The sequence below is a fragment of the Arvicola amphibius genome, chromosome 2 (assembly GCF_903992535.2).
Source record: "Arvicola amphibius chromosome 2, mArvAmp1.2, whole genome shotgun sequence".
NCBI classification, from domain to species: domain Eukaryota; kingdom Metazoa; phylum Chordata; class Mammalia; order Rodentia; family Cricetidae; genus Arvicola; species Arvicola amphibius.
The window spans coordinates 12,233,276-12,248,217 of NC_052048.2; the positions used below are offsets into that span (position 1 = coordinate 12,233,276).

General features: G+C 38.2%; 1 protein-coding gene across 2 annotated transcripts in view; it reads left to right on the plus strand.

Annotated features, from left to right (window-relative positions):
• Positions 1 to 12,824, plus strand: part of Lmo3 (LIM domain only 3) — a 57,816-nt gene extending 44,992 nt beyond the window's left edge. For both annotated transcript variants that reach the window (XM_038320280.1, XM_038320279.1), the window contains exons 3-4: positions 624 to 749; positions 12,719 to 12,824. In XM_038320280.1, the coding sequence (XP_038176208.1) occupies positions 624 to 749; positions 12,719 to 12,824 (232 nt within the window). The remainder of the gene's footprint in view (positions 1 to 623; positions 750 to 12,718) is intronic.
• Positions 12,825 to 14,942: the final 2,118 nt, after the last annotated feature.

Here is a 14,942-nt window from a genome sequence, read left to right on the forward strand (position 1 = left end):
CATATACGCATGTGTGTGCATTTTCTCACATTATTCTGATAGTATATTTTGACAGCTCCAGATCTGGCTATGTATAGCTCATAGCCTCATTTACTGTAATGTGTTACCTGAAGTACATAATCACTGCTGTAACCGCGCCATAGGGCCAGCACGTGCACGTACCTTCATATGTTAGAATCACGTAAGTGGCTTGTTCATAGGTGCTCTTTAATGTCACTGGCAAGCCTTTTAGTAATTAGATGTCAAAGAGGAGTGCATCAGATACATGGGGTTCTTTTTCACTAAAATGCTACTATGTAACATTAAGATTTGATTATACTGCTTTTATATTGACACTCTAGCAAGCGTATTTTTTTTTGAGTGAATTCGCCACATTGACTGCTGTTTGTTTGCAGATGTATAAGCATCCTAATGTGTTTGTCTTTCCCTTTACTCTTAAAATGGTATGTAATTTTCATCTGGAGAGGTCAAAGGAGGATATATTGCAGAAGAATATGTATACAGCTCATTTATGAACATCATAAAGCAGTGTGTATGAATCACTTCAAAGCATGGATTAGCAGTTTCTCAGTTTGCAAACCTAGGTTGCCTTAAGTTGAAAAAGAAAATATTTATTGTTCTAGGCTGTTTGGTGTAACGGGAAACTGTGCTGCGTGTAGCAAGCTCATCCCTGCCTTTGAGATGGTGATGCGTGCCAAGGATAATGTGTACCACCTGGACTGCTTTGCCTGTCAGCTTTGCAACCAGAGGTGAGTACATTTAGTACATTTAATTTGACCTCCCCAAACGAAGGCACTCAGTAGGCTGAAGATTGACTTAATAGGTGGGCATGATCACAGTCCACTTTGTTAGACTAATTGATTGATCTCAGCATTCTGGGGTTCTGCAAATGTGCGCCCAACACCAGAAACAAACCTCTGCAAAACGAGGTCTTTAGCCTAGCTTCAGCAGACGGTGTTCTGTGAGAACAACTGCACACAGGAATACTTCTACTGACTTCAGAGCCAGCACTCATTCTTGTTGTTGTTTTTACTACCTTTTAATATGGTGGTCTAAAACGCCCTTGCTTAGGGGGCAGTGACATGGTTGGTGAGCAAAGCATTTTCTCACGAGTATGAAGATCTGGGTTCAGCAGCCTTGCCCAGATGGACAGCTTAGAGCTTTGCTCTCTCTCATTTTAGTCCTTCTAGAGCAAATGGGTGTATGTGGTTAGGGAGATGGAAGAACCCCCAGAGCTATGGAAACAACTAACCTGGAACACCCAGCAAACAAGCATCCATCACAAAATAGAGGGTAAAGAATGACACCAGAATCTGCCCTCTGACTTCTATTTGTGTGCTGTGACAGGCACGTGTGCACGCATACGTGTGTATGTATACACACACACCACACACACACATACATTCACAACAAACATACACACCATACACAGAGAGACATACACACCACACATACATACACATACCACATACACACACACACACACACACACACACACACACACACACAAAACACACCTCAACCTTTTTTTTGTTATGTGATTCTTTTAGAGGCAAAGAATTGGTAACTGGAAGTTTGTTTTTATCTTGTTTGTGTTTATTACTTCCCCATCTCTTGACTTCTCTGGAATCCTAAACATGGTCTCTACACACTCTTCTTAGCTACATCCAATAACCTTGAGGGGGAAGCCAAATGAAGCTAATATTAAACAATTACCAGCATTAAAAAGACAACAAAGGAAAGTATACTGTACAGAAGTCTAGAAAGCTAAGTTGTAGTTTGGGCTCTGCTACAAACTGGCTGAGCAGTTTTAAGCTAATTACATCATCTCTCTGAATCCAGTTTCCTCATTTGTAACACTTGATTAATCAATTTCAAAAGTCTTTCAAACTAAAGGTATAATAAATCCTTCCATTTTGTTGAAAATTATACTCTCCCTTGGAAATTATTCTATGGCTACAACCTGTTTTCCACAGATAATGCAGAGTTTTGAATACTATAGATATGCCTACCAAGGCCAGGCATGCTGGTGCTCACAGTTAATCTCAGTATATCGGAGGTACCGGAAGGCAGATCTCTGTAAGTTCAAGATGAGTCTGGTCTACCTATCATGTTTTAAGACAGCTGGTACTCCATAGTGAGACCCTGTTTCAAAGAGCAAACAAACACAAAAACAACAAAACTATGCATATAAAACTACAAGTATTCACATTGTAAGACCCTTGCTGGAATTTCGAGAATATCTAGTATCTGTAAGAAAATGTCCATAGAGTGTGTCATCAATAAATATTGTTTTGTATTCTCAATTTATGTAACTTTTCCTGAAAAGTCCTGTTTGATTCAAAGTCTTTTCATGAGGACCTATGAAATAATAAGATATGATGTCTGTGTTGCAAGCAGAATCAAACTGTGGCCCCATCATAAATTAGGTAAATTATTGGTTTTGTAATTCTTCAGTATGTTATGTAATCTCTCAAAATGGCTACAGTTATGTGTCAATAAAATAAAAAACAAATATTTGTCTTACAAAGTCTGGAAGTTAAATAAAATAATTTTCACCAAGTATTGAATGCATTTTTAAAAGCTCATTCCTTCTATTTTTATAATTTCCCCTGTCCAAATTATACCCCAGTGTCTTGGTATTCCTATAAAATGTATAACCCAATAGTGTCTCTTGCCAAATTGAGATGTCTAGAATGTTTCCTAATATAACTTATTGCATTACCTAGGCAATAACCCAGGAGCCATTTTGTGTCTTGATTCTACCCAACAAATGTTTTATATCCACAGAGACATCATTTTTAGGTGATACTTAGTCAACAATAAACTAAGAAGTTCACATGTTATCTTTTATAAATATATGGATACACACACACACATACACACACACACATACACACATAAATATCCATGCATCTATCCAAACACAGTTCTTTGCTCATGAACATGTGTGCACACACATTTTCAAAGAGTGTTAGTCATAACGGTAAAATACCTCTGTTCATTTGACAGGTTGATTCAGTGATGGCAGGAGCAATAAGAGCTGTCTTTAAGAAAGCACCTTGTTAACTGTTCTACTTAAGAATCGCTTTCATATTTTTAGAAAAAAATTTAAAATGGGAAAGAACTCCAACCTTCACTATTCTAAAAAAATAGTATTCTAGCATATAGTCACTTATGATTTTTTTCCCTGTGGACATGTGACAAGTTATGCATAACTTCTATATATTATACTGATATTTAGTCAGATTAAAAAATAGGAAGAGGACTCTCCCACATGATGGTAACTGCCTGTAATCTCATCACTCAGGAAGTGGAGGCAGGAAGATCCAGTTAGTTGTAAGCCTGCAGGATATGGTGAGACTCTTGTCTATTAATAGTGGCAGTCACAGTCGTCGTAGTAGTAAGAGAAATAAGTCATGAAGTTGGGAGGGGGTTGGGAAGGTGGGGTGTGTCTGGGAGGAGTTAAAGAGATGAGTGTACTGACTATGATACAAATACACAGAATAAGTTAATAAAATACCATGTTAATCAATTTAACAGGGAAGACTCTTAATGTATGGCCCTTGAACTCTCTCATTTAGTCTCAACTATGTATTTATCTTTATTCTTGCCATTAAAATTTCTCTTAAGACATTTTACATTCCTTTTTATCATCAAGTATTAAGTCTACATTGTGTGCTCTGATGCTTTGGTCATTTCTATAGTCCATTTTATATCATCAATAAAATACTGACTCCTTAAGCAGACAAATATTCAAATCAGTGTCAGGGAAAGTTCACAGGAGTGTAATTAGTCAGTCAAAGAATACAATGGTTTGAAAGCTTAGGGTAAATATTGACCAAATGATCTTGATAAAAGTTGTACCTATGTTTCCCACACCAACTTTCCTCATGATCTCACATATTCAACCTAACACTTGGGGCTTATTATTTAGAAAGAAATTCTTGTCACCTTCAGAGATGAAAGCTGCTACCTGATCATAATTTTTAATTGGTGTTTATTTGCTGACTTGTAGCCCTTCAGATTTTCCTACTCTGGGAACTGTTCATGCTCTGTGTCCATTTGCCTACCAGGTTAGGCGTCCATATTTTATCTACGTCCCGCACTGACAATGAAAGCATCGTTGAAGTGCTAAGCTCAGCCTGAATCCCATTATGATACAAAGTAGTTGAAGGTGGTTAATGCTGTTTACAAATCATAGATCAGTTTTATTTCATCATGGAAATAAAAAGTTACATTCACAATTAAGTCTGTCTGCTCAGTAGAACTCAGTCAAGTAAGACAAGCGCTCCTAAATTTTGACTCTGAAAATGGCTTGCATTCTTATGGCTGCCAAGCACAATACCAACCTCATTACCAAAGCACCTAATACATTTCTATGCCCGCTTCATTTATTACCTGCCGTAAAGTGGCTGCATATCTTTAGCACCGGCTATGCACAATTAGCAATAGGTGATTGTCTTGTCGCTGTGGTCCTTGCAAGACAAACTTCCTCAATGCAGAAAGTCATCTCATCTTCATCAGTCAGGCAGAGCACACAGACATGGTCACTCCGAATACAGATGGGTCTCAAGGTAGGAGATGCCCCTCTTCCACTGAACGTTGCTGTGGAGACATATCCAGTGTGGCCACATCCTGATGAAGACTTGCAAAGCCTTGTCGCAACACTAGGTATGAAGACAAAAATTATTTCCAAATATAAAAAAAAAAACAGTAAAATAAGGGCTGGGGAGAATTCTCATCAAGTGAAGGTCAAGTGCTTACCACAACAGCAAGAAGACCCGAGTCAGATACACGGCACCAATCTCAAAGTTCAGGCCAGTGGTCGCATGCATGTAATCTAAGTGTTGGGGACACAAGAATAGGCAGTTCCAGGAAGCTTGTTTACTTGGCCATTTAGCTGAATATGCAAACCCCAGATTCAGTGGGAGACTATCTTCAAAGTCAAGAAGGTCCAGTCAGATGGCTGAGTAGATAAAACACTTGCCACCACCTTGAAATATCTGACTGTGATTGTGGAAATCCACAGTGTAGAGGAACTGACACCCTGATGTTGTACTCTATCCACAGCGTAGAACCTACTGACTCCCCTACATTGTCCTCTGACCTCTCCACAAAGTGTACTACTTGCATAGCACCCCCTATATATATAAGGGGCGTGTACTAGAGAACACCCAGTGTCTTCTTCTTGCCTCCATACATATTATGCATCAGTAAATGAACACCTCCTCACATACACAACATAATATATATGCACATAAACACATGCACATGTGTAATGATAGTATGTGCAGGGCTATGCCTTTTCTAGCAAAACTGCAGGTCCTGTATTTTAACTATCAAAATATCTCCCTTTAAAAAGTAAGGAAACTGGGGAAAAATCTTTCTGGAACTTATTTTATAATAACTTAATTTTCATTTGGAATTGAAAAAGAATCTATACTAGGTTAATTTATTAAGGGCTGAAAAGTTCCTCCACAGAAAGTTAAATAATGATATATCTAGTTTTTCCCTGTCCCATCAGCAAACTACCAAATTTTGACACACAGACTTCTAATTAATTGTGAAAGCTCAGTTGGTAGCTTAGATTGTTTCTAACTAATTCTTTTAACTTAAATTAACCCATGTCCTTTAACCTACCTTGTTTTTACATGATTTGGTTACTTTTACTTTGTAAAGTCCATGCTGCTTGCTCTGCATTACACACACACACACACACACACACACACAGAGAGAGAGAGAGAGAGAGAGAGAGATTTTGGAATATATTAATTTGAAATGCAAATATAAATTAAATTTGTGGTTTTTAAGATTTATACTTTGTTTCATTGGTTTATACATACATACATACATACATACATAGATACATACATACATACGTGTGTGTGTGTGTGTGTGTGTGTGTGTGTGTGTAGAAAGAGACTGCTCTTTCTACCCAGACCCAAATAATCACCCAGAAACTATATTAATCACAACACTGTTCAGCCAATGTCTCAGGCATATTTCTAGTTAGCTCTTATATCTTGAATTAACCCATTTCTATTAATCTGTGTATTGCCACAAGGCTGTGGCTTACCAGAAAGTTTCTGGGCCCTTCTCCTTTGGCAGCTACATGGTATCTCTTTGATTTGGCCTACTCTCTCTCTATCTCTGTTCTGATTTCCTGCCGGGCTTTACTCTGCTAAGCCACTGGGTAAAACAGCTTCTTTATTAACCAATGGTAATAAAACATATTTATAGTATACAGAGAGGAATCCAAATCACATATATTTAAGCATAGCAATCTCATTTAATACCAAAAATGACCATTATGTAGATGATAATTTTAGCCTCTGGAGTAGGCAATCAAATTGGTGTCTCATCATGACTCTACCATTCTTCTGAACATTCTTTCTGCCCCCCAAATCCTGCCTAGCTATTGGTCATTCAGTCTTTTATTAAATCAATAAGAGTGATACATATTCACAGTGTCCAAAAAGATTATTCCATAATATAATGACCTTGGAACATAAGGGGAAAAAACAGTCTGCATGATACTTTTTTTTCCTTTCTTTGTGGTATTTAATTTAAGAAACATTTTACGTATATTAATTTTCTGGTATATGTGCATGTTTGTACCACGATGCATGTTTAGAGGTCAGAAGATAACTTGTGGGAGTTGATTCTCTCCTCTCTTCTACCCTGAGGATTCTGAGAATCAAACTCAGGTTACAAGGATTGGTGGCAAACACATTGACCCTTGGAGCTGATTTTCTAGCTCAACATTTGCTTTCTATTTTAAGGGCTGAAGCAGTGCTAGGCCCCGTGGAAGCAGAGGTGAATAAAATCTAGTTTCTTTAAGAAACCCAATGTGTTCGGCACTCTGGGGGAGACAAGATATCAGAGACTTGCAGTAAAGCTTAATTAGACTTAGGTCTATATGCTGGGAGAAGAGGCATCCATTTTTTTTTCAAGTTCAGGGAAGCACGTTGGAGCTGACTGACATGTTTAGTTTACAGGAATGAGTCCTATAGTCCTGGTAGGGTTGGGGACAGGACTTAGTTGGTAAAATGCTTGCCTGGTGGGCATGAGGCTCTGCTTCCCAGGTTCAAAAGCCGCAAAACATAACAAAACAAGAAAACCAGTATGGTGACAACTACCTGTAATCCCAGAGCTGGGAAGATGGACATAGAGATGCCTTGGGCTCCCTGGACAGTCAACCTAGCCAAATCAGTCAGTCTCCTGTCTCAGTGAGAGACTCTGTCTCAAAAAGATTGGTGGGATGGCTCTAGAAGGGTACAGTAGAAGCTGATTGCTGCCCTCTGTGCTCATAAACGTCCATGTGCACCTTCAAGAACACTGCACGCACGCACACACACACACACACACACACACACACACAGAGGAAAGATTTTGAAATATATTAATTTGAAATGGCAAGTATAAATTTTATAGGTTTTTTAAGATTTGTACTTTGTTTCATTGATATATATATATATATATATATATATATATATTAACCACAACAATCTCATTCAATACCGAAAATGATCATTATGTAAATGATGTTTTTAGACTCTGGGGTAGGCAGTCAAATTGGAGTGCAGAATTTTTTTCTTTTTTTTTGCTATTATGATGATGATTATTTCTTTTATTTTTCTAAGATTTCAGTTGTATCATTTTGCCCTTCCTTTTCCTTCCCACAAGCCTTTCCATTTCTTTTTGCCCTATTTCATTGATTGCTAATATATATGTAATTAAATACACATGTTAATATCATATATTCTATGTATCATAACTACAGACTGAAAACGTTACACTTATTCGTGCACAAATGTTTATATATGTAAATAAACAGGAGCTGAGCAGTAAATGTGTTAACATGGAGTTGGGAAAGGGCAGGAGTCCTCAACAAGAGGCGAAGAAATGCCAGTAACTAAGGAATGAGTAGGCAAGAGAAGCAGTCTTCCACTGGGAAGAGCACACCTGTTAGCTGGTGAACCATCAACAAATGGTCAGCCCTAAAAATGTATGTACAAGCACCAAATTTACAGACATAGAAGATGTGCAGAAATATGTAAGGATTCTGCCCAAGACAGTGAATGTTCAACTCAAGATTTTAGCCAAGCAAGTCAGGTTGGTACTTTCTGGAGCAGATGACTTCAGAAGAGCATTCTGTTTTCTAACAAAGAACATGTAAGTATAAATAGATCCTGCGGAACTAAGGTAAAGTTGATTTTGAATAATTGATAGCAGGATTCAGGATAGGGATAGTGTTCCTTAGTGCTGAAGGGGTTGTAAGGGGTGAGATATGCAATGACAATTGGACTGTCAATGGGGAAAAGACGGGAAATTTGTTCACAAGTGTAGGGATTGGCAGACACCTCTTGCTGAATATTGCAGTATGGAGTAGTCTGTCCTTTAGTGGCTATGAATGCTGAGTGAGAAAGTAGATATGTTGGGAATACATACCACATTTCCTTTTCTTTTTAAACATTATAAAGACAGAAATTAGTTATAATTACACATCACTGACCTTAGGGAAATAAGACAACTAAGTTAATGTTCTCGCTTCTTCAAATGCATCTACAAATGGAGGCATCTTAGGACAGAGTTTTGATAAACCTGCTCTAACTGGAAGAGGTGGGAGACTTGAGAGGGAGGTAAGGGGACACCAAGAGTGTTGAAAGCATTTAAAATCACTTTATTGAGTTTTTAAAGAATCAGTAAGAAATATGAAAGGCGAAATTGCTCTACGCCTGCTATTTTAGAGCAGAGGTTTATTAATTATACTTCATTCTTACTCTTCTCAGGACTCAAACACTCTAAGTCAGCTAGACGTGTCCTCTGGTGGAGATTAGCTGCAGTCTGAAATTTCCACATAAGAATATTAGATGAGTTAATAACCTAATTGGCATCCTTTCTTTCTTCTTTAGCAAGTTTTGAATGGAGATGAAACTAATAGAATGACCATTCCACAAGCATTTAAGACTGCATTACAAGGAAGATGATGAGAGGGCATTCCTGAGGTTTAGGCTGGCCTCTTAAATACACTTAAAGCTTTCTTCAGCCATCACCATATTCAAAATATTGGGTTTTTTTTTTACAAATGTTAAATCTCATAAAAAGCAGGTTATATGATGTTGGAAGTAAGTTACAAATTTTAAGTTATTCCTTATTTTGTTGAGCATTTAATACCTGCACTGTGATTTATCTAATTGCTTCATGTCCACACATTTGAGCATATGTTCATGTTTGCATGTAAGTACACATATGCTCCCACATGTTGTATTCATGAATGCAGCTGTGTGGATGGGTGTACAGGTGAGGGTGCATGTGGAGGCCAGAGACTCACTAGGTGTCTTCTATAGTAGTAGCCTCTCCACTGTATTGTTTTAGACAAAGTCTCTCACTGAAGCCCAAGCTCATCCGTTCTGTTAATACAACTGATCAGCACCTCCAGGCTCTTCCTGTTTCAGCCTCCCCAGTTCTAGGCTTATACACAAGCACAGGCATCCCAGGCCATTTATCTGCATGCTGGGGACTGAACGAAGATCTTTATTCTTGTGTGGCAAACACTTTACCCTCTTCCCAGCCCCTGTATGGGACATGTTTAGGGACAAGGATGATCTCAATTGAACAGCTATGGTCTGCTCCTAACCACAGCAGTCAACATTGTTTACACTATTTTGTAAGTCAGGTGTGACTGCAATACCTTTAATCTGTGTTCTATATCATATTTACCTTTACATATAGATCGACATGTCCACAAAAGACTTTACCCAGTTGTTAATATGTCAGTTATGAAACCTTTTAGAAAGGGCTGTTTCGCTCTGTTGATGTATTTTCTCTCACTTTTAGATATTGTATCCATTTCTCTCTCTCTCTCTCTCTCTCTCTCTCTCTCTCTCTCTCTCTCTTTCTCTCTCTCTCTCTCTGTGTGTGTGTGTGTGTACTAGTCAATGGGAAGTGTGGCATCTACCTCTTCAAATGGTAGTTAGACTTATATAAAATGCACAATAGAATACAGTAATGCAAAGACTTTGGGTCTGGGTGTGGCAGTTCATTCCTGTAATGGCAGCATTCTGGAGGCTGAGATGTGATGGTAGCTAAACTTTGAGGCCACTGTGGGCTTCACAGTGAATTGCAGGCTAGCCTAAACAACACGGTGAGACTTTATTTTAAGGAAACAAAGACTAATAAACATATTCACTTTTACATTGTCCTGACCTGGGTGAAAGAACAACCAGGGGCTGACAAAGAACTGAAGCCTCTCTGGTTCTTCACCACATTTTCTCAGGCTGTGCAAACCCAGACAGGTCTTTTGACATTCTGGTAGGATCCTAGAAAGTCATACATATGTACATACATGCAAACATGTACATATACTCAAATATGTAGACATGAAAAATTTGGTAAATAACAGTACAGGAATTAAATGCTCACTGACCTACTAGGATGGATGTGAGAAATAAGTCTGATCAAGTCCCATGATCAAAAAAGGAGGCTTAGTCTTTGCCACCAGGAGAAGGCTGAAATCTGGACTGTATCCATGGCAGCTTGTTTGCCTGCCTTCTCTGGGCTTTTCATGGTAGTTCCCTATAGTTGTGTCTTCATCTCTCCTACAGAGAATTTAAGTAGGGAAAGAGTGGCATGCACCCATGCCAGCATCACATGTGTGACCAAAGCAGAACATGAAACCAGGTTCCCAGGACTGCTGCTTCCAGGTGACAGCTCACTGTGACAACCTTGATCTTACTCATCTACACAATAAAATATTCTGTCTTTAAGGACCCTGAGCTACAAATGACAGGATACCACAGGACAGGATGGGAAGATAGAATCCCATCTTTGTATATGATGACTAATAGAATTTATGTTCCTGATAAGAAATTAAACAAAGTTAAAGACAATGAACATCGAAAATTTCTTCAGATCATTTGCACTGTAAGAAAACCAGCCCAATAACAGCAAGAAGACAGGAGTACTTTATTGAATATATTTATTCAGATATGATATATTATTAATGAGTTGAAAGTAATTTCAGCAGTAATATAAACGGATTGTCTTGAGCACTCATTAAACATGACTTTATTGCTGTTTTACTTAATTTTCCATAAAAGATAAAAGTCAAATTTGGGCTCCCAAGGGTTGTCCAAATAAAAGAATATTTCTATTTATCCAATATATCTTCATGGTCATGCTAGCTATATAAACTGCTATATTAAATATCACTTTTTAAATGCAATATTTAAGGCATACAGCCTAAAGCTAGCAAAAAAGGAAAATATACTCAAAGTCCCAAACTTATATGTGCATCTTGTCCAGTAGATGCAGCAGCAAACAAATCCAGGATTTCCAGACCAGAGCTGAGCCTCTACTTTAAACCAACATCAGCAGTAGGCAGTAATCCTAGGGAAAAAGTAAATTCCACAAATAAACAGAGCAATTTTCCTTTAAGAGGAGAGCTAATTCTTTTCAATCTACTTTTTTTATTACACTATTTCCCCCTCTATCTACTTAGCTAGTATAAGGATAAATTTCCAAAGCTGCCTGGATGGAAAATAAATAGATTCACTGTTTGTCTAGAATTCCAATCTTTGCAAATGTAAATCAGTCCAAGTGCCCCTCATTTAAACCTTCAACTTTGCAGAGCATTAGAGGGCGGCCTTCACTTCACAGTTTAATCCACGCACTAAGATTTCTGCCTGAGCATCGCTCTGAATTGACTACCTGATAAAGAATGACCACCACCAAAGGTCACAGAGGTCAGCCTGTGTAATTACAGAGTTGTTTTCAGTCAACTCTACCAAACACTGCTGCTGTTTGAACTTTAAATTGTTACAATTAAATTTATATGCATATATGTTATATATATATATATATATATATATATATATATATATATATATATATACCGATCTCCCCAGAGTTTCTTTATTTCTAAATGTACTGGAAACAGCACGACATTTACTTTTGACCTGGATTGTGTTCATAGTATCACCCACTGAGAAACTATATATAAAAAGAACGCTTATTAAAAATACTAGAGTCCTGCACTTTAAACAATGCTTCATAAACTAAAATGCATAATTAACTGCTGGGAACTGGTTTTATTTATCCCATCAACATGAGAAAGTTCTTCCAGGTTGCTCTGCCTTAACAGGAAGCATTCTAGGAAGTAACATCTACTATTTCATTGCTGGGGAATTTGCCATGGGGGGAAAATAGCCCCTGGGCACTTTGCACTGGACAGTAGGCACTTACAAATTGCTAAGATTTAGTCACATTTTAATAACAAAAGTAAAGGGTGCCTGGAATGGAAAACTTTATACTGGACGATTTCCTAATTCTTTGGTTCACTGTAGTGCTTTTTGTGGTTTGTATTAACTGGACAAAGGACCAGTATAAAACTGTTCATGATTATGACTAGTAAGAACTGATACCATATTTAATTTTACTTTTATGGGGATGTATATGGATCAAATATTTTCTCCTCGCCAAAATGGCAAGGAAAAGGAAAAGAGAAAAGAAATAAGGAATTTCACCATTAGTGTCCCAAATGCTGACCTTGCTGCTCCTATGCTATTTATAAACGAGGGGGAGTTTGAAAGGCTGTATTCAAGTGTTAATATGTGAAACAACACAGTTTTAACTTTTACAATGAAAGTAACTACCTAAGCCTGTCTTTCAAATTTCAGCAGTCCTAACACACTTTATGTTTTCGTGCTTTCAGATTTTGTGTCGGAGACAAATTTTTCTTAAAGAATAACATGATCCTCTGCCAGACAGACTACGAGGAAGGCCTGATGAAAGAAGGCTATGCACCCCAGGTCCGCTGATCCGTCGGCATCAACCCCAACAACACAAAGCACTACATCCCTTTATCTTTTTTGCTCACCTGTATATAAGAATTGACACAGGAACCTACTAAATAGGGTAGTGGTAGGACAGCAGGATGGCCGGCCATAAGGAAGAAAAGGCGGACTGCATCTGTATGTAGTAAAATTGCCCCAGTTCAAGAGTTGAATGTCCATTATTAAAGAAAGAAAAGTAATGTATATATTGCTGGATTTTTTTGCTTGCTATTCGTTTTTGTGTCACTTGGCATGAGATGCTTATTTTGGACTATTGTATATAATGTATTGTAATATCTGAAGCACAAATGTAATACAGTTTTATTGTGTTACCATTTGTGTTTTGTTTGCTTCTTTGTATTGTTGCATTTAGTACAATCAGTGTTTAAACTTACTGTATATTTATGCTTTCTGTGTCTACCAGCTATTTTCAATGAGCTATACCTTTCTAGTAAGAACTGAAGAGCAAACCTCACGGATGACACACAGATAACGCAAGACTATCACATTAGAAACACAAAAGTAAATAAGTAAACACAGGCAAAGCAGTTAGTAACACCCACTCCTTATGGCTCCTCCAGTTAGGTGTATTCATGATCTCATGATAACCCCCTATTTTCAGGGGACTAAAGATCAGCTTTAAAAAAAACAATAAAGATTTCACCTTAAAGCACTTTCATTTTATACCAACGTGAAAAGTGCCATTTTTAGAATGACTTTAAGACTTAGCGATGTCCTTTTAATACTCTTTATTGTGTCCCTCACCTTCACTATACATTTGTTCTGCTTTTCTTTTCTCAGTCACACGCCGTATGTGAAATAGTGCCTTTGGGTAGCATGTAAATTTCTTTTCCAAAGGGTTACTCTAAATGAAAACGGTATTACCACAATTATGACATAATTTTTCAAATTTAAAATTCCTTGTATAAATGTTATCCAGCCTTCTCCCTAGGAGATGGGGCTTGATGGCTTTAGGGTTCATGAACTGATGACCCCACACAGACTGGAGTGTCACTCCACTGAAACCAGGATGATGCCCCTTGAGTTCTTTGCCATCTTCCTACTCAGACCTTGTAACACTTGGGCTAAAATCTATCTTTTCATTTCTTTTTCACGATGAAGTGTTTTCCCCTTATTTAAATGATAGCTGTTGAAGAAGAATGTTCTAGAAACAGAAACTGTGGGAAATGATTTACTTAAACTGCAATTAAGGAAATAAAACCAAGACTCTGGTCCCCTCTTCTGCTCACACGTTGTTATTTTGGTTTTGCATTCTGCGGTGAGACCAATTTTCCCCAAATCTACTCTGAACAGGCACTGTGAACCATGTTTGTTCTCCAGCAAACTCTGCACCATGGGCTTTCTCATTGTTCTCCATTGCGTATACAGGAAATGGCCCCCACTGTTATTTGTATTACATATTTTCCCTGCCAGTTTCTGCATTACAGATGACAATTAAAGGTTCTACCTACATTCTTGGTCTGGGGCCAGAATATTAAGCTGGAAACAATGCTGGTGTGGCTTTGAATCATCATGAAACATAAGTTTATTCGGGAAATGCATGAGAATCTGAATATTGCCTCGTGAAAAAAAAAATGGTTCTGTAAAAAGTAAATGATAGGCATATTTTCCAAATGCTTCATGGTTAAGAGTGTGCAAGACCCGTTTGCTCAAATTGGAGGAAAAATGAAGAATTGTAATCCATTTGGAATACACAAGGTGATTCTTACTTCCTGCTCAGCCCCAAAAGTTTGTTTTGTGAGAAGACAGGCTTAGCTTAAAACATCAAAAATGAAATTGGGAAAGATGACACACCACAGGTGAAGGAGACACACAGCCAGGAAAGGGGACACACAGCAAGGGAAGGGGACACACAACAAGGGAAGGGGACACACAGCAAGGGAAGGGGACACACGGCTAGGGAAGGTGACACACAGCCAGGAAAGGGGACACACAGCAAGGGAAGGGACACACAGCCAGGGAAGGGGACACACAGCAAAGGAAGGGGACACACAGCAAGGGAAGAATACATGCAGCCAGGGAAAGGGACACACAGCCAGAGAAGGGGACACACAGCAAGGGAAGGGGACACACAGCCAGGGA